Genomic DNA, 23,113 nt, shown 5'->3' on the forward strand with positions numbered 1-23,113 from the left:
GGAGTGCTCCTTCATGAGAAGTTGAGCTTCCATGACCAGGCTGACGACGCCGTAACCAAGCCGTAATTCAATGCTGTCTGTGATCGTAACGAACATGACAAGTCGCGAACTGCGTTTCTAAATTGTATTCGTTTTGTGCGTCCTTCATCGCCTTGACAACATTGTACTAATTTAAAACACTGGAGTATCCGTCTCAAAATAGGGTCTCCTGTCTCCTGAACCTGCACAGTTTCTGAAACTGATATTAAACATTTCCCAAATGTGTTACCGATACTGAAGCTCTCCTGAAGCAACCCTCTTAATCAAGTGTCAAAGGTAATTTCAGTTAAGAGTAGAAAGGTCCCAAATATTTATCGCTTATTTATCGGAACCAGGTTCAGAATCCATACGCTCAGTTCCTGTATCCGATTCCAGGCATGAATCCTAAACTACACTCAGAGCTTCATTGCTCGTTAATTGTGAACATTAAATTGTAAAAAATCGGTTGGAAATTTACATCACATCAACAAATCTAGCACGACATATTTATGACTATCTATTTTTATGTAACGGAAAAATTAAATTAAAGGCTCTTGTAAGCTGCATTCCCGTATGCCCACCCCTACAATTTAGCATATTTGTTGATAGTGATGTGCGTAGCTTTTGCTGAACAATAGTTCCAGAAGAATTGTATCGAAATGTATTTGTCGATGTCCATGTAAGATGTTGCATTATTTGAAATTCTACATTGATTATCTAATATTTTAGATAAATAAAATTGATTCTAAAATTGCTGAACAAACCCATCCAACATTTGGATTCTCCCACTAGGAACGGATCGCATCGCCGGATAGGATATGATTCAGTCTCGGATCGTATTGAACATGTCCCCCCCATCACTGTACACATCAGCTGTTGCACGGGCGGGAAAACGAGACAGCTTTGTGCGCGAATTGATCACAGCAAAATAACGGTGAAAACAGTACCCAAGCACACAAGTCCGACCATGCATCGCCGCACGCGCCTAAGTTTACGTTCCTCTTCAATCAACGACAAGGAAAACGAACACGAACAAGCGCAACTAACAGCTTCGCCCATTAAGCGTCGCTCGAAAGTGCCGGACAATAGTGTGAAGGATGCCGAACTGCCGGAAGAAGACGGCGCTAGTTCACCGAAAAAAGTGGCCCGCAAAGCCGGTCGCCCTCGAGCACTATCACCGGCCGTGGAAGACGTGGAGGAGCCGAAAGATGGAGCACACGGTACAGGTGCGGCCGATTTGGTAGGAAAATTGCCCGAACGGGAGAAAGAGTACGACGAGCTGGTTGGCTTCGTGGAGGGTGTGTTGAGTTCCGACGGGTCGGGAAGTTTGTACATCAGGTAAGCAAGACTATTCCCTGGGTCTTATCGCAATCGGTTAACGCGTGTCTCTTTCCCTTCTCAGCGGTCCGCCGGGCACGGGAAAGACGGCCACCCTGCAGCGGATACTGAATCATCCCTCGTTCGCGAAGAAGCTGAAACCCGTCTACATCAACTGCACCTCGATCAAGAGTGTGGGCAGCATCTACAAAAAGATCTCGGAAGAGCTGGGCCTGAAGGTAGGTGGCACCACGGAAAAGCAGTACCAGGGAGCGATCGAGGCGCACCTGGAGCGAAAGCACAAAACCATCATGCTGGTGCTGGACGAGATCGATCAGCTGTCGAGCAGCAAGCAAACCATCCTGTACAGCATCTTCGAATGGCCGGCCCGGCCGACCGCCCGGCTCATCCTGATCGGTATTGCCAACGCGCTCGATCTTACCGATCGGCTGCTCGCCCGGCTGCAGGCCCGCTGCGAGCTAAAGCCCCAGCTGATACAGTTCTTACCGTACACGAAGCAACAGATCGTGGCCATACTGAAGGCTAGTCTGGAGGAGTCCAACTCGCTGTCGCGCTTTCCCGAGGCGGCCCTGGGGCTGCTTGCCGCCAAGGTGGCCTCCACCTCGGGTGACATCCGGCGCGCCCTGTTCATTGCGCGGCGGCTGGTGGAGAGCGCGAAAAAGGAGGACCGCAAAACGGGCTCGTCGGGCGCGCCGACCGTGGTCAGCATGGGTCAGGTGATGGCGGTGCTGAAGCAGGTGTACGGTGCGTCCCAGACGCTCGGCAACGATCTCGAGGAGGGTTTCCCGCTGCAGCAGAAAATTCTCATCTGCTCGCTGATGCTGATGCTGAAGCACGGCAAAAACAAGGACATCACCGTCGGCAAGCTGTACGATGTGTACAAGGCGATCTGCACCAAGCGCAACATACAGGCCGTCGACCAGACGGAGTTCATCAGCCTGTGCACGCTGGTGGAGACGCGCGGCATTGTCCGGCTGCAGGGCAAGAAGGAGCCGAGGATGCACCGGGTCTGCCTGCAGTGGGACGAGCAGGAGGTCACCTCGGCCCTGAACGACAAGCAGCTGATTGCGAGCATCCTCAGTGATGTTTCCTGCTTGGGGAAGTAGTAGTGTAAATGCGGAATTGTTTTAAGCTTATTTATAGTGAATTTCTTCTCCTCCGTGAGTGTGTGTGTGTGTGCGTGAAATTTGTGACGAAATTTAAATAAAAGAAGAAGAAAAAGAAAATCCCTCGAAGAATTGTACGGATAGAATGAATCCGAATAAAATCGTTCCGACCGTTGCCATGGTGACTCGCCCCTTTGTTGCCCCAAACAAACGCTTATTTGGAGTAGAAGAAAAAAAGCTGCCCTCCAGGGAAACATTCAGCCGGGTGGTGCGTTATTTACGCATGAAAACTACTGTGAACGATGGATTTGTATGACGAAATGTACGAAATTAAAAATGGCCGCGAAATTGACGACAGTCCACCGCCGGATCTGGACGTTTCCGGTTCGCTGCAGTTCATCAACCAGGAGGACGAGGACGAGGATGAGGAGGAGGAGGAGGATGACGACCACGAGGACCATCGTTCGGAAGAAAGGCCACTGAGAAAGGTAAGCAACGGGGGGAGTGTGCGAACGCCCAACAGAAGGATGAAGTAATTCCATTCCCACTTCTGCCCGCCCGGTAGGAAAGCTTCAACGAAAGTCATCCAATGAGTTTGCTCGAGGAAGTACCGAAAGCGGGCCGTATCGGTGCAGGTTAGTTGCCGTTTAGATTGTGTCTGTTGCTTGTTAAATGTCACATCTGCTTCTCTTTCTGTCTGTACGTTTGTGTCTGGGTTTGTCTAGAGTCGAACCCGAAACGAGACAACCTGCGTAAGCACGATTCCCTTACAGACAGCAGCGCCAGCATGTCGGAGGACGAGAAGGAACCGGCGAAGAAGCTGGTCGAGGAGAAGGAGTTCAACCCGAAGCTGTACGATAACATCGACGCACCGAGCGAGGTCAAGGATCTGTTCCAGTACATCCCGCGCTACACGCCCCAGCGGATCGCGATCGACTTCAAGCTGAAGATCTTCATCCCGGAGTTTATACCGGCGGTCGGTGATATCGATGCGTTTCTGAAGGTTTGCCCACCGGGCCCGGTGAGCGAGAAGAAGAGCAAGAAGCTGAACGGTCACATCCAGAACCTTGGATTAATGGTAGGAAAGTGGGGTTGTTTTTGGCCTCGTCTTTCAAAGCCGGCGCTAATGATCCCTTTTGCTCTCTCTCCGCAACAGATCCTGGACGAACCGTGCGGTGACCAGAGCGACAGCGTGCTGCTACAGATGAAGCTACGTTCGATCTTTACCAAACCGATCGAAACACCTTCGGCGATCGTGCGCAGTGCGCGGGATATCGATCGCTGGATCACGGAGATCCAGTCCCTGCGGGCCAGCCAATCGATCCAGAGCGTCAACGCGCAAAAGCAACCGGTCGTGAACATCGATAGCCTGATGTCGGAATGGCCGGAGGAGATGGAGCGGACGCTTGATGCGCTTGGGTTCCCGCCCGCCAAGCTGGACTGCAGCCTGACGAGCTACGTAAAGATCGTGTGCAACATTTTCGACATTCCGCTGCCGGCCGGCGAAAGCCAGACGGACTACATCTACGCGCTGTACAATCTGTTCAATCTGTTTCTGGCCATCAAGCAGCAAAACAGCCTCTAAGGGCTCCTAAGCAAAGAAGAAACTGGTTGTAGTCGTAAAAAGGTTAGTTTGCATTTCACCAAAGTTACATAAAAATAGATAACAGATAGCTTACAGATAGTTACAGACAAACATGAAATCGTTAGTTACGAGCCGTTTACTTCAAGATGCGTACGTACGCATCCGTCACACCAAACGCGTAGATGGCCAGAAACGGGAAGTAGGTGATCAGAAAGCGGGACATTACCATCTGCATGTTAAAGTACCACCGGAGCAGCGCAATGTTTAGCAGAACCGATTGGATGTAGCACACACAGTAGAGGATAAACCGGGCGTACCGGCTGAACTGTTCGTAGGGTCGAAGACGCGATTCCGATTCCTTCACACCCGGCGTCGCCTCATCCGCCCAGTAGTGATAGCCGGGTATGTTGTTAAGCCGCATCGTCAGGAACAGGAAGCTATCGAACTCGACTAACGGATTGAAGCACCACAAGCCTTCGATGAGCGCTTTGCCCATTTTGACAAATTGGGCCGTGCGTTGGAGCAGGGCAGGCTGCAGTATTTCGTTCGCTATCAGCGACATCCGCTGCTCGGTGGTTTCGAACCGATCGGTGCAAGCGTTGAATCTGCAGCATGGAAGGAAACACGGTTATTTACACGGGCTTTGGGAAGGAACTGGCGAAAGATCGCTGTAACTGACCTCTCTTCGATGCCCATCATGTGGCCAATCACGCGCCACATGTGCACGAACGCATCCATGTCCTTCGGGTCGTACTGGACGCCAAGCTTGCGGTGGCTAATAATGATGTAGCTAAAAGTAAACAATACAGGAATGAATGGGTTGGCACTGGAATTAGGCTTTGGTGTACAAAAAAGACCCCGTACTGGACAAATTTAATCATCTAATAATTATTTAACAGAATTCTAAAGCAATTAAGCTGATTTGCAACACCTTCAGTTGGTTAACAATGAAATGGAACTTAATTTTATGGGAAAAATACTTAATTTTTAATACTTAAAAATACGGGAAAAAATAAATACTTCTCAAATTTTGTTTAAAATTATCAACTGTTACACAACAAAATTAACAAAAACAAATTATTTAGTATTTAAATTTAAAAAACACTCATGATATTTTCGTTTTGTTTATGCTTTTTTTAAATATGTTTGTATCTTTATCAACCTATCACGAACTTTAAGAAACTAATAACCGACAACCTTTTTACAAATTAAATTCCCACTCGTGCTCAACAATCGAGATCTTTTAAAAATTGCTTTTAAATTATGATAATATTCAAAAGTATAAATTTGATTAAAAAAGTAGTTTAAATTAACAATCCCAAACATTGCTTTAAAATTATGATAATATTCAACAGTATATATTAAATTAAAAAAGCAGCTACAATTAACAATTTCAAAAATGTACAGCAGAGGTTGGCAAAAAATATATATAAAACATATACCGTATTGCTTCGAATTACGGACGCTTAAGGCATTTTTGACATTTAATATTTTCTTATTAATTCAATTTAATTCGATCAAACTTATGTATTGCTCCCATTTCTAACGCAAAACTTCTACATTTAAGGAAAACATAAAGATTTTCAATAGTTTTACTCGAGACATTTTAAAAAATCAGAACAGTACAACGATATTTTGATTCATATTCTGGACAGTTTCAAGGTCATGTTTCAAAGTAGGGACATTTTGATTCAAATTCTGGACAGCCTCAACTACAACACATTTTTCTACTACACATTCCGGACAACACAATTTTAATTTTTAATTTAATACAGAATTTAATACATGATTTAGTGAAATTCAGACCACGATATGATAAAACACTGTTGCTATCAGGTTTATAACTACTTCTAGAATTGTTTCCGATGTTCTTCAATGCATATGGACAAGATTAATAGGAATTTTAGATGAAATTACACTGTCATCGGTATGAAGCAAAACTGCTAAGAAAGCCTCAGGTGGTGAACTACCGACAGAAAATATTTATTTACTGTGGCATCAGGACCTACTAAAGGTCAGACACATTTTTAATTGGTTCTAGTACATCATGGCAATTATGAAAAAAATAAAAGCAGTATAGCCAAGGACTGAATATGAAGATATTCAATAAAAACAAGCCGAATGTCCGGAAATTGAAGCTGTAAGTAATTTGCATCATAACGGCAAGTGCGCAAGTTGTAGCTTTGTCCAATAGTATAAAAACAAAAATTAAAAAATTATCGCTAATATAATTTAAAACGGTATTTTACGCCCATACAAGCTTTAAAGAGTGGATATTTGTTCATGAAATGTAAACTGTGTGTTTTCTTTTGAATAAAATATGTTTTACAAGTAACTTTTTGAACATTTATCCAAACCTAGGATTTTAATGATCTCTTTCTTCCATCATTATGAGAAAATAATTTTAGGAAGCTGAACAACATATTAAAAAAGGTATTTTTCATAATTGTCCAACGCATTCTCTGTCCGCACAGTTGAATGGAAAGTTCAAAGTTCAATTAATTGCAATGTGTTTTACTCAAGACCAGATCCTCAGAACATTATTTTCGTACCCATTCTAATGTCGTTTGTTAGTGTGATTTTTTTTTGTACGATCCAGCAAATCACCGTTACCCGGTCCGTGTAATCATCTAATGATCGGTTGCAAGAGGTTAATTACTGTTTTTTTTTGCGCCATACTTACCCAATGAAGCCAAACTGAGTGATCGCCATGTCTCGCTGGGAGATGATCATGCCCGGACGAACGCTCGATGCCTGTCTGCTCACACCGGCGTGAGTTTTTCTCACAAACGATATCGATTTCCAGGCTCTTTATGGACGAATAAAACGAATTAGATTTCAAACTACAAATTCTTTTAAAACGAAAGCCATTACCTAGACGTGGGAACGAAATCCTCGAAGTACCATTCCAGCGTATGCATGATAGTGGCAACGTAGCGCCGGTAGGCCGTCCGCGGCTCGGACGATTGGTTTGTGTGGACCAGCACGCGCAAAATCGACGGCACCGTAATGATGGCGAGCAGTCCGCACAGCTTACCGACGAACATCGCGTAAAAGTTGCGCCTGAAGTAATCTTGTGCCCTACAAATGGGGAGAAAATCCGGTTCATAACTCCGATCGATTTCACCTCCGCGGTGCAAAAACGGATTTCCAGTACCTTTTAATCTTCCCATCGTCGTACCACTCGGGAAGCTCGATGTCGCCGTAATCCACCGAAATGTTTGCACCCTGTTGGAGTGTCTCCAAGTAACTCGCTTCCGGGCGATTCCCTGCCAAATTGGTCAGATTGGCCACGACGAGACGAAGAGAAAGCGCGCCCAACGGACCCAAGCGAGCAGAGGAGGGGTAAGTGGAAGCTGAAGAAGCAAGCAATCAATCAGCATTTGCTTACCTGGCCCTACGTCACTGGTTTCTGTTGCGCCCATGGTGCATGTGCAGGATGTTACTTATCCGATAAGATTATGGCCACGACCAAGACTGCAGAATTTGGTGTTTTGTTGTTTGTCCTCTCTTCGGGAAAGGTCGATTCCGAGGGGTTACGCGATTATCTTTCGACTGATCGTATTGTTCGCTGCATTTTGTTTACGTACCGAGCAGAGCGAGATGATTGCTGCTTGGTTGGCGATGGGGGAAAGAGGCAACAGATAGCACAGAAGACGTACCGAGAAAGAGAGCGAACGATGTGAGAAGAGAGCGCGTGAGCGAGGGTGTGAGATGGGAGTACCAGTGAGATAAATTGAGGAATTCCAAGCGTTTTTAACCCTTGAAGTACTTTTCACGTAATTTAAATTGTAAAATAAATTCAAATTGGCTTTTTTCTTAACTTTCTTTATAATTAGTAGAATCTACATACAGCCGTCCCTCACTGGTTGAACATCGATTGCACGCCAACTATTCAATGTTTGCTGCATGCATAGTAGGCTGTGATTTAATGTTTGGCAAAAAGCATTTCATAACCCCAAAAAATTGTCTAATTTAGCTTCATTTTGTTACTAGTTTTTCTTTAATTATTACTTTTTTTTTAAATATTAAAGCATGAAAAGCGCCAAGGTAAGATGTTTTCAGATGTATATACAAAATCTAAATTATTTTATTGCAATTTGCGCCCTTCTAAAAAGGATGGAGAAAAGGCGAAACGTCCTAAAAAAATCGGGTTTGTTGATCCACAAGGAGATACGGAGACCTTGGACACGCGAAAAAGCTATGTAAGTGTTTGTACTGTAATTTGTTAGAAAAGGTTGTTAAAACATTCCTAAAAATGCATCTTTCTTCGGTAGCGGAAATCAACATACCCCCGGGAAAGTTTGTCAGCTCTAGCGGTAAGACAGATGTGAAAATGTTTGAAAGAAATATTTTAAAATCATCACTCTCTATTTATCTCCGATAGCGAAAATCCTCCGTACTGATACTGTCCCGCCTGATGGGTCCGCCGATGACTTCCTCAAGGATCGACCGGGGCCTGTACGATCGGACCAGCATGGTAAGGCGGGTTTGGCATTTTCGTTCTTCCCCCCCCCCATTTTCCCCCCCTGAACACAACAACACGCGTGGCGTATAACGTCGTTCTATCATGCAGTACGTAGTGCCACGGTTTCAAAACACGTTTCGCATGGAGTCGAAGAACCCGTTCCGGCGCGAGGTGATGCAGTCGATGATGGGTCACTTTTTGCACACCTACCTCGACGAGTACAAGTACGTGGCGAAGCGGGCCAAACGGTTGGCGGAAAATTTAAGCGAAGAGTTGCGCAATCAGTTCAAGCTGTGCCAGTTCGAACGGTACCGGTACGTGGCGCTCGTGACGGTGGGCGACAAGAAGATGCAAAACTTCCGGTGCGTTGCCCGGGCGCTGTGGGATCCGGAGAAGGACGATTGCATCAGCTGTACGTACGAGGCGCCACCATTCTTCGTCGTGGCCAGCGTTTGGACGGTGTATTATGAGTGAGTGCGCCTTTTTGAAATCTGAACAGCCGGGCATGTTGTAATACATTGGCGTTTATTAGAAATTCTACTTCGTTTCGTTGAGCGATTAATTCAATGTATGGAAATGATGAAGCTTGGCGTGTGGACCCTGTCTTCCCGTTTATCCATTCTTTGAATGGCTCTGGGTAGGGGCGAATAATTTACATGCTTTCTATAGCTAGTCACTAGACATAGTGCGTTCCCTTTATGGCGCTGGTTTAGAGTGGGGAAACTGCATTTACAAGCTGAGCTGGAGTTCACGGGCACAGCAAATTCTACGCTATTAAAATAAAGCTTAAACTTCATAACCTAACTTCTACCTATTAGCCTCGTCATACGTTCGTTTCGCAGGAACAGTAAGCAGTTTGGTCGTAGCAGGCGTCGATGCGCTCGGGTACAGATCATATTTGGCCGGTTCCAGCATCGAATCTGAAATGCAATCGAAGCAAAAGCATTAGCTTTCCGAAAACTTACAGTTGGTGTGTCCAAACCCCCCAATTTACCTTCCTCTCCCTGCAGTGCTTCGAACGGAACGGGACTGCCGAGCTTCCGTTTCTCTCCGCGAATCGTGGGCGCATCACAGGCAAATTCATCACACGAAACCAGATGCGGTATGTCGTCGATCGAGTTGCAGGAATCGTACCGCATCGAAATACCTTCGCTCGACTCGAACGAACCCTGGGACGATTCGGGACCGCACTGGTCAAAATTCATAGCTATTTTCTTCTTCGGCACCTCTTCTTCTGCCCCTCGTGCCGCCTCGTCAGCCGTTACAGTGCTGGGTGGCTTCGTACGCGCCAGCCTCAGCCCACTTCCGGAAGGCTGGGGCGTGCTCGTGAAAGAGTAGCGCGGTGCATGTTGCTCCTCGGCGCACGGTTCCTCAATGTCGTAGTTAATAACCAGCGCTTGCATCTGCTCCTCGAACTCCCTGGCGTACTGCGAGTCGGAGGAATTGACGTACGGGCTGTGGGATTCCCTGCGCAGCTCGCGAACGAAACTGGAGTACTCCATGTTGCTTCCTGCTCCTCCTTCAAGCAGTTCTTCCGGGCGGTACTGTTTGCGATGCTCCGATTGCTGTGATTGCAAGCAAGCACACACAATGAAACTGCGCTGGAGTGGTTAGCAGCTTACAGCCGCTATCTTGTAACTATGGCAACGCTCACTAATGCAGAATATACGCTTGCTTTGGTGTACATTGCTCAAGAAAGTAAAGCTAATCGATAAAAACTTAAACTAACTACGCCACAGTGCGGTCGATCGATTTTTACTCGAAGCGGGATATTTTGTTTTGGTTTCCTTTTGACCTTTGACAGCCGTTTGCGTCCAAACAAACTGAAGGGCCGTGGTTACAATCCAGGCTGGTCCATGGTGGTGTGGTGGCAGCCATTTTGAAGTTTCAAATATTAACGGAAGCTATCGGAATTGTTTGTGATGGTGCAAAAAAGGTAAACAATTTCATTACACAAATAAAGCTTAAAATACAGTAGAAGGTCGATTAATCGGGGGTGGATTGACCGGCGGGCGGCTTAACCGTGCGCATAAATGTGACAGCTGTTCAAGCGTACGGCGAAAATTTCCAGCGATAGTCAAGTAGGCAACCAATTTTTTTTTGCAGCTCTGTAGTTTCTAGTGATATTTTCGAAATTCATTTTTGTTCATGAACAGTTGTTAAACCTATAATTATTGATTAAAATAATATTCTACTGACGATTAATTGATTGACTTTTTTTTGATGGTCCAGTCTATTTGTGGTGGCAGTACCAGGGGCGACTACCGATTTGAATGAGTTTGGTGACTGAGGGGAGTGTTAGCGTGGTGACGTCGGCATTTGTCCTTTGAATAAGGTTATCGGCATTGATGTTTTTCTCCATCATTCGTCCTGCAGCTGCTATGGGGCTTGGATTGGTACAAAGGAGGTTGTGATCTCCTAATTCTTGCAGAAGAGTGGTGCTATTTATTTTTGGACATTTTTCCATTTCCGGGAAGCTATTTCAATGCCATAAAGTAATTTTGGAAGAATCTAGCAGTTAATGATTTGTAGTTGTGTTTGGCGGAAGGCGCGATGTTGACCGGTGCATCTGCCTGTCGGAACGATGTATACTTCATTTTCATATATTACTAAACTTTGCAGAAGATATGAAAATGAAAAAGTAAGTGATATATTTTCTCACAGTGCTCAGCAACTCGTACCGCATTGAAGTGAATTGTGAATGACTATGAGGTTGTAATCTTCTGGTACACATCAAGATCTTAACGATCATAAGATATTCTGCTGAAATAAAGTGTATGTTAGCCGAGGGACTGCGTGCATGCTCATGTAGTTGACCAATACAATGCCACCAAGCATGTATTGGTCACACCAATTGTTTGAATAGCACATCTGATCATCACAATTGAGTACGTGACACTGTCATGGATCAGAATTCACCCAAGCGACAAAATCGACATGCTTTCTCGCTCTCTCAGGTTTACTGATCTATTGGGTAGAATGAGAAAGCATGTCGATTTTGTTAGTTGGGCAGTCAGAATTTAAGTTTTCAGAAATGACATTTAAAGTGACGTTTTGCAGTACTGATTGTAACTACCCAAAGTCCATATAATACAGAGGTCGATGCATAGCTCGATTTTGGTCCACCATTTTGAAAGCTTATTTTTGACAGTTAGATGAAAAAGCGTTCACAAACGATTTCAAACAACCATACACTTTTTAGGGCTAATTGTGCATTTTGTGCTCAAAACTTAGTTTAACTATACATTTCTTTCTCATGAACGTGGCATGGAGTAGTTTTTTCAGTAATTCATCACTTAAAAATGACCACAATCAGAAATCTGCCCATATAACAATGGGGAATTATTTCTAAGGCAAACGGGGTGTGAGGTAGCGAGAAACAGGTTGCGACGAGCGAGAGGCTCTGTTAATTCAGAGAGAGAGGAATGAAATAAAGGGGGAAGCGAAGAGCAACACATAAGGAAAGCGAGAATGCCATGGCGAGGAGTAACGAAGGATGAGGAAGAAATAGAAGAAGCTATGTAGGAAGCAAACAGCAACACATACGGAGAGCGAGGATGCTATAATGAGCGGTGACAAAGAAAGAGAAAGAGTGATATAAAACAAGGAGCGTGACAACACATGGAGAGAGTGTAGCTAAGGGGATAAGAGAAGAGCCACATATACGAAGAGCAAGAATATTTGCGCTTGCTATAGCTTGCTTAATTTTAATACATGCCGCTCTTATTAAAAAAGCCGGTAGGTCTTCGCTGATGATCGTTTGAATCAATCAAAAAACTTTTTGCGAAACGGTACCGTTTGTATTTACGGCCGTTTTGTACGTAAAATCGGAAAGTTTGAATGACTACCTTTGCCCATCGACGCATTCGCCTGGAACCGTCCGAAGCCATCCGCAACCGTCACGAGCTGTTTGGAATCGGCTTCGGATGGATCCAACGAATACGACGGCTGAAGTTACCGCCTAACGCAACCGGCCAGTCCTGGTCGGCTACAACAGATGACACCAAACATTACCGAGATTGCATCTACCTTTCACAACTTGCGATTATTGTGGAGTAATTCGGCAGTGATTCCGGTGTTTTTTTTTCAAATTTATCCATCGCTAGTAGCTTGGCCCTAAATAGCCACATTCATGATTCTCAGATGGAGAAGAAAACAAAGACAAATTGACTTGCGAGCGCGCTAGGGTTTTTCTTCTCGAGCCCTTTTAGCGAACTCAAAGAATCCTTTCGATCTCCAAGACTCGCTCGGCCACTTATTTTGCGTAGAGATTGATGGCAAGAAACAAGAACGCATTGAATAGTATTTTGTTCACTCATAGCGTAGGCAGGTACGTGCAACCAAGATAGCCGAAAACATTGACGATGGATCCAACACAACGCCGGTAAAGTATTAAAACCTTTAGGGGCGCCACAAAAGTGGTCCCTAATTTTTTATGTCGCGAACGCGTTGGGTTTCGTGAGTAGGTAATAAGGAACTTTATTTAACACTATATTATGAACGGTTGCGCACGTTCGTTCGAGAGGGTTTCACGTTGAGGAATTTTCGAGCGCGGAGCGAAGGAAGAGGTCTGTTCGCTTTCGAGGTTGGGTCGCAAGAGAGAGAATGTGCTCGCTGACAGCAGGAAGTGTAGCGCTGGACACGCGGCGCACGTCACTTTGACACATTCGTGTGCCTGGTGAGTGCGCTCCACGGAGATCCGTGTCTTTGTCCCTGGATGTCACGATCGCTCACGATTCTCACGCCAGATGGCGGTCTGGTCGCTACAGTACTCCCCTCCTAGAGCGGTGTCACCGGTAACGTAGAGGTATGATGACCTTCCGCTGAGACCTGGTGACGCCGGTCGATACCGTCTGGTCGTTGCGGCGTAGGATGGAGGGTGGTGGGGCGTCGACGGTGGCTCGGTCGGTTTGTCTCGATGTCGTCGGGTGCGATGGTGGTGCGGGTGTCGTCTGATTACGCACTGGTTGTTCGCGTGACGTCGGTTTGGAGGCTGCGGTGGCGTCTCTGCGGTCCGAATTTGCCTGGACGTGCGGTAACGGCAGAGTTTCCGAGTGGTCGGTTATTGGCGGCAGCAGGTTTGTCGTTAGCCCTTCCCACGAGCACTGCGGGGCCGGGGTGGCTTCCTCTTCTGCGCCATACGCTGGTTTTAAGCGGTCGATCGAGACCAGCGTTGGCTGTCCACGTAGGAGTATCTGAAAAGACTTAGGATTGCGTGTAAGAACCTTATATGGACCGTGGTAAGGTGTAGTTAGTACAGGTCGGACGGTGTCGTCGCGTATGAACACGTGAGTACACTTGTTCAGATCGGAATGCACGAACGGTGTGCGGTTGGTATGCCAAGCGGTGCTCTGTGGTCGAATGCTGCTCATCGTCTCCTCTAACGTTTTGGCGAAGTCGGATTGGTTGGCGAGGGCATTTTGCGGTTTCGCGATGAAGAATTCTGCCGGGATGGTCAACGTCGTTCCATACACAAGTTCGGCTGGCGAGGCGTTGATGTCATTTTTGAACGTGGTTCGTAGCCCAAGCAGTATTAGCGGTAGGTGTTCGCTCCATCTTGCGGTGTCTTTGCAGGTGATTGCTGCTTTAAGAGTGCGGTGCCACCTCTCGATTATTCCATTTGCCTGCGGGTGATAGGCTGTCGTACGGATGTGTTTCGTTCCTAGGGCTTTCGTCAACTCTTTGAACAAGGAGGATTCGAATTGTCTCCCTTGGTCCGTTGTTACGTGCGCCGGAACTCCGAATCGGGCGATCCAGTGGAATAGTAGTGCTGATACGACGGTAGATGCGGTGATATCCGAGATCGGTATTGCTTCTGGCCAGCGAGTAAATCGGTCGATTATCGTAAGGCAGTATCGGTTACCGTTACTGTTGGGAAATGGTCCAATGATGTCTACGTTGATATGACTGAACCTCGCTGTTGTTGCAGGGTACGGTATCAAGGGGCTTTTGACGTGCCTTCCTACCTTAGCGCGCTGGCAGGCTAAGCAGTTCCGAGCGAAGTCCTGGGATTCCTTCCTTGCATTGAGCCACACGAAACGCTCTGTTATTAGTCTAGCTGTGGCGCGGGCTCCGGGATGACTGAGATCATGTACGGCGTGGAGAAGTTGTGTTCGAAACGATCGGGTGATGTACGGTCTGATGATACCTCCAGGGCAGTCGGCGTAGAGTGACTTGGGGCTTCCCGGTATTGGTGTCTTCTGCAGGAACAGGTCCGTCTGAATTTTCCCACTGAGAATGTCGGAAAGTTCAGGGTCGCGCTCTTGTTCTTCTGCTAATCGCTCATAATCGATGGTCGGTGTCGCGTGCACTGTCTCTATGCGGGAGAGCAGATCGGCTGTAACGTTGTCTTTTCCGGCGATGTGACGGATGTCGGTGGAAAACTGGCCAATGAAGTCTAACTGCCGGGCTCGTCGAGGTGAGGCATTGTCGTGCGTTTGTCGGAAGGCGAAGGTTAGAGGCTTGTGGTCTGTATAAATACAGAATTCCCGACCCTCTAGCTGGTATCGGAAGTGTCGTATGGCGAGATAGATGGCGGTAAGTTCTCGGTCATAGGTCGAGTACTTTTGCTGTGCCTTTTCGAGACGTTTCGAGAAGAAGCCTAGTGGTTGCAGGTCTTCGTTGGTGCGTTGGTGAAGTACGGCTCCGGCTGCGAAATCTGAAGCGTCGGTCCATAGAGAAAGTTCGGCGTTCTTCACGGGATGTGCCAATAACGTTGCACGTTTCAGTTGCTCTTTGCATCGGGCGAATGCTTCGGAAGCTTCTAGCGACCAGGTTAATGGCGTTCTGTCCTTCTTTTGTTACCTGGAGTCATCTCGAGAAGTATACCTTGCGTTTCCAGGGCGTGCGGCAGAAAACGTCGGTAGTAGTTTATCATGGCGAGGAACTTCTTCAACTCCATAATCGTCGTTGGCTGTGGCAGCTCGCTGATGGCTTGGACTCGATCGGGGAGAGGACGAATACCAGAAGCGTTGACCAGATGGCCCAGAAAGGAAATCTCGTTCCGGTAGAACTCGCACTTGGCTGGATTGATGGCTAGTTGGTGCTTCTCCAATCGTTCGAAAAGTTGGCGTAAGTGTTCGTGGTGTTCTGCCTCGGACGTTGATGCTACGATCATATCGTCGATATACGGGAAAACAAACTCGAGTCCTCGTAGGACATCATGGATAAGGCGTTGGAATGTTTGCGCTGCGTTCCTCAATCCGAAGGGCATGGTAGTGAACTCGTAAAGTCCAAAGGGTGTCGTGATGGCTGTCTTCGCTATATCATCCGGATGAATTGGTATCTGGTGGTATGCTTTGTGCAAATCGACCTTGGAAAATATGATCTTGCCTTGCAAATGCATCGTGAAGTCCTGTAAAAACGGTAGTGGATAACGGTCGGGTACGGTTTTTGCATTTAGGGCGCGGTAATCACCACAAGGGCGCCAGGTGCCGTCGGCCTTTTTTGTCATATGTAGCGGGCTGGCCCAGCTGCTATTCGAGGGGCGACATACTCCGAGCTGGACGAGTGATTCGAACTCTTTGCGGGCAGCTGCGTACTTTTCGGGTGGTAATCGGCGAGGTCTTGCGAATGTTGGTTGCCCCGTCGTTTCGATTCGGTGCGTCACTTCGGACTGCAGTAAGGTGCCAGGAGTGGATAGTGCAGTTAACCCGGGAAATTCCTTTAGGAGAGTGGCGACCGGTGAGGTGGAATCACATACTTTTACAGTTGGTTCCGATGGGTTTTGGCTCGGCACTCCGGTAGAACGTACGTTCGTTAAGGCGTCGACAAGACATTTTTTGCGCAAGTCCACGAGCAGATGGAAATGTTGGAGAAAATCGGCTCCAATAATCGCTGTCCCCACGTCTGCGATGATGAAGTTCCAAAGGAAAGATCGGCGAAGTCCCAAATCGAGAGTATAGAGCGACTCTCCGTAAACCTGGATTGGTGTAGAATTAGCGGCGAACAACTTCATGGTGGAGGGTTTACTCGGGACGGAGCTGTGTTGTCGAGGGATTACTGAAACGTCTGCACCGGTATCGATTAAGAATTTGATGTTAGTTTTTGGATCGGTTATTACGAGACGATAGCTATGGGTCGAAAGTACGTGTATCTGTTGAGGTTGGCCTCTGGTTAAGCGTCAATCGGAAGCAGTGGCTGAGTTACTACCCTGCCGTCGGTTGTTGAAGGAGCAGGGGGCACGACAGTTCCGCGCTGCTTGCCCGTACTGCGTGTGGTAATAGCAGTGTCCGCTGGGTGTTACCACATCCTGGTTCGGTTGACGTTGCCGGGTACGTGAGCGTGGTCGCGCGCGTTCTCTTTCGTTGAGCTTGCTCAGTACGGCGTCCAAGCGCTGACCTAATTCCGTTACGTGCCGAGAAAGACGTTCGAAGTCCTCGTTGCGTACTTCGTGGATGGTTTGGTACGGGCCCGTTCGGTGGTATAACGCGAACGAATCCATAACAGAGTCTGCTACTTTAGCTCGCTCGTTGGTATCCGTGTTAGTGGCAATAACGGCGGACTGGCCGTATGGCGGGAGACGGCCGATCCACAAATCTACCAGCATAGAGTCCGTCATTGCTCCATTTGCGGCGCGGCGCATCTCCGCTAATAGCTGCGATGGTTTTCGGTCCCCGAGGTTCATTTCGGCAAGCAGACGATGCAAGCGGCTTCGTTGCGACTCTTCAAAGTGCTCAATTATTGCACGCTTTGCTACCTCGTAACGGTCCGTAGCGTACTGTCGAATGTTCTCCAACAGGGGGCGAAGCTCAGGAAGGACACGAAGCGGTATACGCGTTCTAAGAATGTTAAAACGGCGAATATGTTGGTTCGTGGTGATATTCCACGCATCGAACCAGTTTTCCAATGCGAAGAAAAAGGTTTGAATGTCAGTGGTGTCCATCTCCGGTGGTTTCAGCTGCATGGCATTCAAAGTGTCAATCTGCGATTCGGGCGGCATAAACATGGCGTCGCAGGCGGACGGCCCTGCTACGCGCGGGGTATTCGGAACGGGCGGTGTTGGTACGTGAGGCGATTTGGATCCACTCGCGGCTGGATCGGCACTCGGGGTTACGCCATCGGGAGTCGATACGTCGCGGACCGGCGGACTGTGCAACATCCTTACGACTAAGGTTAGTTAAAAAAGGGTGGATCTTACCTTAGTGGCGGGGCGCAGGCAAGTCCAGCTGAGGTTGGCTAGGTCGATCCTTCGGCGAAGAAAAATCCGCACACGCGGTCGATCGTGTTAGGATTAGTCGCTCGTTGGCTGCGTTCGTCGATGACGGTGGTGTGAGAAACGAGGGGCGATGATCTTCGGTGGCGTTCGGTCGATGGTGTCGGCGAGAAGAGAACGATGGCTGCGTGCGCTGACGACGTCTTCGGTGCACGGTCGAAAAAATTCACGAACGTAGCTCGAGCAAAATTCTGACGCAATCCGCTCGGTGTCGGCCTGCGCACATTCACCCACACACACACACACACGGTGCACACACAAAAACCGCGTGGGTCTGGAGAGCGCTCGGCGGTACGTGTGAGGTTATGATCGGCGGGTGCGCAAACACGTACGGGTACCAAAATGCTCGGCGGGTGTGCGACACGGCGCGGGGGTGTCAGCAAAATGTTCGGCGATCGCTCAGCACCGAGAGGAAACTTTTCCGCTAGGATCGGTCGCTCCGTCGGGGAAAAATGTTCCTGAATAGTGTTCCTCACTGTCGGCCACCTTCGGTGTCGATTTGCACTCACGTGGGTTCGGGGTTTGTGCACGGGGGTTTTTTTCGCTGGCTGCGCTTGCGTGGTGCCTCCTTCGTGGTCGGCCGCTCCTCGATGACGGGGGGGGAACGTTGCCGTCGGTCCGGACCGTGGAACAATGGAAACACGTTTTTTCCGGCTGGACACGGTGTTCGTCAGTTTACCACTCACTCACTCGCGCACGCGATCACGTCGGGGTCACCAGTTTTAGGGGCGCCACAAAAGTGGTCCCTAATTTTTTATGTCGCGAACGCGTTGGGTTTCGTGAGTAGGTAATAAGGAACTTTATTTAACACTATATTATGAACGGTTGCGCACGTTCGTTCGAGAGGGTTTCACGTTGAGGAATTTTCGAGCGCGGAGCGAAGGAAGAGGTCTGTTCGCTTTCGAGGTTGGGTCGCAAGAGAGAGAATGTGCTCGCTGACAGCAGGAAGTGTAGCGCTGGACACGCGGCGCACGTCACTTTGACACATTCGTGTGCCTGGTGAGTGCGCTCCACGGAGATCCGTGTCTTTGTCCCTGGATGTCACGATCGCTCACGATTCTCACGCCAGATGGCGGTCTGGTCGCTACAAACCTAAATGATTACGCTCTTCTTCCAATATTCTCATCAATCACAGCAAAGAAACGCAGCGAAAAAAAACGTGCGAGAGAAACGAAGATCCGCCCTCAGATTAAAAGCCACAACGCACCAAGAACAGCTGTGCACAATACACACATAAATACAAATACATAGCGAACAGAGCGGATACAGGTACAAGCCACGCACGGCCGTGGCCCCACCCCCTTTTTTCGCAAACCGCCGTTTGCATATGACGTCATATTCACCAAACCTCTTGTTTTGCTGAAATCAAGAGGTTTTGAGGTGAATTTGTGGTGAAAATTGTTATATGGGTGGCTTCTTAGCTTTAACCCTCTTGAGCTGCACAAAATTTCGTCGTAATTTCGGGCACTGATCTTGTTGTAATTGATAATTTCACTATAATTCTATCTTTTCTTGATATTCCTCAACTTTTTAAAGTACAATATTTTTGTATCTTCGATCTATAACAATAACTTTTATTAATATAATGTAATGTTTTACACACGGACCAAACGATACGTCCTTTGCCTTAGCCGGTCGGGAGAGAAGAGAACGATCTCTCTATCCCGAAGAGCGTCGATCGTGCTTTCACGCATACGGTCGCCTAACATCGGGCGCATGACGAACTCTGTCAAGGCTTGTACAGGGTGGCTCCCAACATCCCTCCTCTTCAATTTCTCTGGTACGACCGCATCCACTGTGGCGATTTTCGAACACGCGTAGAACGACGTAGGGGCTGCACCGGTGAAGGCGATGATGCACTGTCAGCTGTAGCGAAATCTGGAGAACTTAGAACATCCGTATTATTTGACGATAACAAAAGGGACGGAGACGATTCAGACATGAAAGGTAACAGTGACGGGGATGACGATGAAGACGACGGAGACGACGTCGAAGACGAATACGACGATGACGAAGACGCTGACATTAAAGACGATGACGATGACGATGGCACAGAAATCCCAGGAGGTAACACCGCCGAGGTAAAGCTGTCACTAACAGTGCTTCGACATTCATCCAATAAAATGTTCAAAGCCATTGAAGTTTCCGTAGCGTCTGGTTGGACAGTATGTGTACCGATATTCAATCGTGGTCGTAGCTGGTTGATGTGTGAACGCCACTTCTTTCCGGCTGCGTTCTGTACTTCATACATTACGTTTCCACGCCGTTTGGTGATCTCACCAGGAATCCAACTCCAGGAATTATTACGGTACTCCTTAGCATAAACCGTTTCACCAACGTGGAACTTTCTGGGTGGCATCTGCTTGCTCGTTGATTCAACTTGTACTGGGGGACGCAGCAGTTCCAAGCAAGTACGGATTTTTCGTTCAAACATGACCTCTGCTGGAGTACGCATTCCTTCTAGCTGCTTGTTCGGTGTACTTCTGTAGGTCAGGAGAAACGTATCTAAGGCTTCCTGTAATGACACCTTCCCCACCTTTATCTTTTTGAGCGCTCTTTTAAAGGAATCAACAAACCTTTCTGCTTGCCCATTCGACTGAGGGTGGTATGGGGCAGTCTTAATATGCTCGATTCCATTAGTGTTGCAAAAATCGGCAAAAATTGCACTGGTAAACTGCCTACCATTGTCGCTCACTATCGTGTTAGGCATGCCAAATCTAACACACAATCCTCTCAACATAGTGACGGTTGCATTAGCGGATATACTTGAAGTCGAAATAATTTCAGGCCACTTAGAAAAAGAATCAATCACCAGAAGAAAGTAGACACCATCTATAGGTCCAGCGTAATCTATATGAACACGCTGCCATGGTGCATCAGTTTTCGGCCATGATATTGGAGAGCTATGAATTGGCGATTTAGCTGCTAAAGCACACGATTTGCATAACTTTACAAGTTTCTCAACATCCGCGTCTATCAATGGCCAATAAACATAACTTCGTGCTATAGCTTTCATACGATCGATTCCTGGATGACCACGGTGCATCATTTCTAGCACCCGCCGACGCTGCGACGCAGGAATCACTAACCGCTCTCCAAAACAAATACAATTCTCAATTGTTGAAAGGGACTCTCGTCTCGCGTAGAAGTATTTCAATTCCGCATTATCTATATTCTTTGGCCACCCACTTTGTATGTAGTTATACACGACCTGAAGCAAAGGGTCGTTATGCGACTCGCGCGCTACATGTTCAAATGCCAGCGGTAAACTCTTCGCTGCATTTTTCACAAGGGCTCCGACATCATTATCTAGTTCAATACTGGCAATTATAAAATCTTGTTCCGGTTTTTCATGTTTATCCATCAACCGGGATAGCACATCTGCATTTCCGAACTTCTCAGTTGGTACGTACTCTATTTCAAAATCATAAAGCAGTAATGTCAAAGCGAAACGCTGTAGACGGTTTGCGGTATATACAGGTATACCCTTTTTCGAACCAAAGATTCGGAGCAATGGTTGATGGTCTGTTTGTAGAAGAAAATGTCGTCCAAACAGCATACGGTGAAATTTAGTGACGGCAAAAATAATCGCTAGCCCTTCACGATCAGGTTGGCTATAACGCTGCTCAGCTGCTGTAAGTGCTCGCGATGCGTGTTGGACTACTTTTATCTTTCCATCCGGCCACCTATGCGATATAGTAGCTCCTAATCCAATCGATGAAGCGTCTGCCGAAACAATTATGTCGAGCCGTGGGTTATAATGCGTTAATAACAAATCTGAAGATAAAATCTTCTTGAATTGTTCAAAGGCATGCTGACATTGTGGCGTCCAGCAAAAAACCTTTCCTTCCTTGAGCAAATCATCAAGAGGATGTCGCAGCATTCGCATATTATGGACAAATTTGCCGTAAAAATTTATGGCTCCTAGGAATGACCGCACTCCCGGCACATCAGTAGGGGGCAGCAATTTTAAAATGGCCTTAATCTTGTCCGGATCTGGACGTAACCCTTTTCCATCTAATAGATGGCCCAAGTATTTAATCTGGGATTTATAAAATTGCACTTACTTGCGCGTATGGTAAATCCATACTCTTGCAGCTTCTCCAAAACCGCTCGCAGGTTGCCATTATGGGTTGCCATGTCCTTGCCTCCAACTACGATGTCGTCCATATATGCTGCGACACCATCCAAGCCAGCTAACATTGTGTCGATTAACTGCTGGAACGCTCCCGGCGCTGCCTTGACTCCGGGTGGTAAACGGTTATATCGGAATAAACCTCGATGCGTGTTGACCGTTAAAAGTCCGCGATGATTTTCATCTACCTCTACCTGCAAAAATGCATCAGAGAGGTCAATCTGACTAAACACAACACAATTACTCAAGTTGGCAAAAATTTCCTCGGGTAATGGCAGTGGGTACTGGTGCGCCATTAGAGCATTATTCAAACCCGTTGAATAATCTCCGCAGATCCTGATGGTTCCATTCGCCTTGCGTACCACTACAATAGGTGCTGCCCAATCCGAATATTCCACTCGTGTAATAATGCCATCATTTTCCAGCCTCAGAAGCTCATCGTCGACTGCTTGCAACATCGCATACGCTACTGGTCGCTTGGGTCTGAACACTGGTGTCACTCCTTCTTTCAGCATCAACTTCACACAACCTTTCGTACATCGCCCTAGCTTCGACGAAAATAATGCAGGAAAAGCTTTTTGCAGGGTCTTCGTATTCTCGCTTGCTTCTACTACATTTATCTCACTGCATATTGATGCCAAAGGAACATTCCAAAGACCAAATGTGTCCATTAAATCCGCTCCCAGCAACATTAGGTCAGCTTCTGTCACCCGTATTGTACAACACTTGCACTGCTGGCCAATTGTTATATCACATTGGAACTCGCCCAAAATGTGTAAAGGATCACCAGACGCCGTCCTCGCTTTCACGCTTGCAGGAATTAATGCAGGGCTACCGATTGCGTGCCACTGCTTGCTCGAAATTATGCTTATATCGGCTCCGGTATCTACCATCATCGGGATCTGGGTGTTATTCAAAAATAAATTTACACGGCCACGGCTAGCACTATTCACCCTATTCACGATCACCGATTTCACGCATCGCTTCTTTCTATTGGCCCATCTCAAAGCTGACTCGCAGTACCCTTCCTTGTGTCCGTATCTATGGCAATTATTGCACTTATAGGACTTGTGGAAACACTTTCGCGCATGGTGCCCTTCGCCACACAGCCAGCATTTTATTGCATTTGGCTTATTCGGCTGTTTCCACGCTTGGTGCTCCTTCTTAGGGTATTTCTCACGGGATCCACGAACGATGCTCACACTCTTCTCTCCCTCGCCTATCATTGCCGTATCACGCTTCAAGTTCA

The 23,113-nt window shown here is 47.3% G+C and overlaps 7 protein-coding genes across 8 annotated transcripts; 3 read left to right on the forward strand and 4 right to left on the reverse strand.

Moving 5' to 3' along the window:
* The first annotated feature begins 852 nt into the window (after nucleotides 1-852).
* Nucleotides 853-2,565, forward strand: LOC120894507 (cell division control protein 6 homolog). The gene is made up of 2 exons (XM_040297134.1): nucleotides 853-1,356; nucleotides 1,421-2,565. Exons 1-2 carry the CDS (start codon nucleotides 986-988, stop codon nucleotides 2,460-2,462), a joined length of 1,413 nt encoding a protein of 470 aa, XP_040153068.1. The 5' UTR covers nucleotides 853-985; the 3' UTR covers nucleotides 2,463-2,565.
* Nucleotides 2,566-2,668: 103 nt separating this feature from the next.
* On the forward strand, nucleotides 2,669-4,260 carry LOC120894509 (intraflagellar transport protein 46 homolog). 2 transcript variants are annotated; one of them, XM_040297136.1, is made up of 5 exons: nucleotides 2,669-2,950; nucleotides 3,028-3,097; nucleotides 3,188-3,540; nucleotides 3,619-4,089; nucleotides 4,144-4,260. In XM_040297136.1, exons 1-4 carry the CDS (start codon nucleotides 2,765-2,767, stop codon nucleotides 4,045-4,047), a joined length of 1,038 nt encoding a protein of 345 aa, XP_040153070.1. In that variant the 5' UTR covers nucleotides 2,669-2,764; the 3' UTR covers nucleotides 4,048-4,089; nucleotides 4,144-4,260. The 2 variants fall into 2 exon arrangements, with proteins under 2 accessions (XP_040153070.1, XP_040153071.1); XM_040297137.1 differs by lacking the exon at nucleotides 4,144-4,260 and having other exon boundaries at nucleotides 3,236-3,540; nucleotides 3,619-4,068.
* Nucleotides 4,074-7,680, reverse strand: LOC120894508. The gene is made up of 6 exons (XM_040297135.1): nucleotides 7,439-7,680; nucleotides 7,205-7,316; nucleotides 6,922-7,128; nucleotides 6,731-6,856; nucleotides 4,727-4,837; nucleotides 4,074-4,652 (listed from the first exon to the last, which is right to left on the reverse strand). The coding sequence occupies exons 1-6, from the start codon at nucleotides 7,470-7,472 to the stop codon at nucleotides 4,184-4,186; spliced, it is 1,059 nt and encodes a 352-aa protein (XP_040153069.1). The 5' UTR covers nucleotides 7,473-7,680; the 3' UTR covers nucleotides 4,074-4,183.
* A 277-nt stretch (nucleotides 7,681-7,957) lies between these two features.
* On the forward strand, nucleotides 7,958-9,055 carry LOC120894511 (dynein light chain Tctex-type 5-B). The gene is made up of 5 exons (XM_040297139.1): nucleotides 7,958-8,097; nucleotides 8,166-8,252; nucleotides 8,325-8,366; nucleotides 8,435-8,527; nucleotides 8,624-9,055. The coding sequence occupies exons 1-5, from the start codon at nucleotides 8,083-8,085 to the stop codon at nucleotides 8,987-8,989; spliced, it is 603 nt and encodes a 200-aa protein (XP_040153073.1). The 5' UTR covers nucleotides 7,958-8,082; the 3' UTR covers nucleotides 8,990-9,055.
* Nucleotides 9,024-10,311, reverse strand: LOC120894510. Its single transcript, XM_040297138.1, has 2 exons — nucleotides 9,510-10,311; nucleotides 9,024-9,435 (listed from the first exon to the last, which is right to left on the reverse strand). Exons 1-2 carry the CDS (start codon nucleotides 10,015-10,017, stop codon nucleotides 9,323-9,325), a joined length of 621 nt encoding a protein of 206 aa, XP_040153072.1. The 5' UTR covers nucleotides 10,018-10,311; the 3' UTR covers nucleotides 9,024-9,322.
* Nucleotides 10,312-16,637: 6,326 nt separating this feature from the next.
* On the reverse strand, nucleotides 16,638-17,615 carry LOC120894043. The gene has a single exon (XM_040296392.1). The coding sequence runs from the start codon at nucleotides 17,613-17,615 to the stop codon at nucleotides 16,638-16,640; it is 978 nt and encodes a 325-aa protein (XP_040152326.1).
* A 2,847-nt stretch (nucleotides 17,616-20,462) lies between these two features.
* Nucleotides 20,463-22,457, reverse strand: LOC120894052 (uncharacterized protein K02A2.6-like). The gene is made up of 2 exons (XM_040296403.1): nucleotides 21,797-22,457; nucleotides 20,463-20,494 (listed from the first exon to the last, which is right to left on the reverse strand). Exons 1-2 carry the CDS (start codon nucleotides 22,377-22,379, stop codon nucleotides 20,463-20,465), a joined length of 615 nt encoding a protein of 204 aa, XP_040152337.1. The 5' UTR covers nucleotides 22,380-22,457.
* Nucleotides 22,458-23,113: the final 656 nt, after the last annotated feature.

Source organism: Anopheles arabiensis, chromosome 2 (genome assembly GCF_016920715.1).
Source record: "Anopheles arabiensis isolate DONGOLA chromosome 2, AaraD3, whole genome shotgun sequence".
Lineage (NCBI taxonomy): Eukaryota > Metazoa > Arthropoda > Insecta > Diptera > Culicidae > Anopheles > Anopheles arabiensis.

What these genes read in the sequence shown, in the direction of transcription:
- LOC120894509 (XM_040297136.1), top strand. Translation starts at nt 2,765, where the DNA reads ATGGATTTGTATGACGAAATGTACGAAATTAAAAATGGCCGCGAAATT. An exon ending in AAGAAAGGCCACTGAGAAAG is followed by an intron (nt 2,951 to 3,027) that starts GTAAGCAACGGG and finishes CCCGCCCGGTAG; the next exon opens with GAAAGCTTCAACGAAAGTCA. An exon ending in TCCAGAACCTTGGATTAATG is followed by an intron (nt 3,541 to 3,618) that starts GTAGGAAAGTGG and finishes TCTCCGCAACAG; the next exon opens with ATCCTGGACGAACCGTGCGG.
- LOC120894043 (XM_040296392.1), bottom strand. Translation starts at nt 17,615, where the DNA reads ATGTTGCACAGTCCGCCGGTCCGCGACGTATCGACTCCCGATGGCGTA.
- LOC120894507 (XM_040297134.1), top strand. Translation starts at nt 986, where the DNA reads ATGCATCGCCGCACGCGCCTAAGTTTACGTTCCTCTTCAATCAACGAC. An exon ending in TCGGGAAGTTTGTACATCAG is followed by an intron (nt 1,357 to 1,420) that starts GTAAGCAAGACT and finishes TTCCCTTCTCAG; the next exon opens with CGGTCCGCCGGGCACGGGAA.
- LOC120894052 (XM_040296403.1), bottom strand. Translation starts at nt 22,379, where the DNA reads ATGCTGAAAGAAGGAGTGACACCAGTGTTCAGACCCAAGCGACCAGTA. An exon ending in TGGATTTACCATACGCGCAA is followed by an intron (nt 20,495 to 21,796) that starts GTAAGTGCAATT and finishes TTCGACTTCAAG; the next exon opens with TATATCCGCTAATGCAACCG.
- LOC120894508 (XM_040297135.1), bottom strand. Translation starts at nt 7,472, where the DNA reads ATGGGCGCAACAGAAACCAGTGACGTAGGGCCAG. An exon ending in GACGATGGGAAGATTAAAAG is followed by an intron (nt 7,129 to 7,204) that starts GTACTGGAAATC and finishes CCCCATTTGTAG; the next exon opens with GGCACAAGATTACTTCAGGC. An exon ending in GATTTCGTTCCCACGTCTAG is followed by an intron (nt 6,857 to 6,921) that starts GTAATGGCTTTC and finishes TCGTCCATAAAG; the next exon opens with AGCCTGGAAATCGATATCGT.
- LOC120894510 (XM_040297138.1), bottom strand. Translation starts at nt 10,017, where the DNA reads ATGGAGTACTCCAGTTTCGTTCGCGAGCTGCGCAGGGAATCCCACAGC. An exon ending in AGCACTGCAGGGAGAGGAAG is followed by an intron (nt 9,436 to 9,509) that starts GTAAATTGGGGG and finishes ATTGCATTTCAG; the next exon opens with ATTCGATGCTGGAACCGGCC.
- LOC120894511 (XM_040297139.1), top strand. An exon ending in TGGACACGCGAAAAAGCTAT is followed by an intron (nt 8,253 to 8,324) that starts GTAAGTGTTTGT and finishes TTTCTTCGGTAG; the next exon opens with CGGAAATCAACATACCCCCG. An exon ending in AAAGTTTGTCAGCTCTAGCG is followed by an intron (nt 8,367 to 8,434) that starts GTAAGACAGATG and finishes TATCTCCGATAG; the next exon opens with CGAAAATCCTCCGTACTGAT.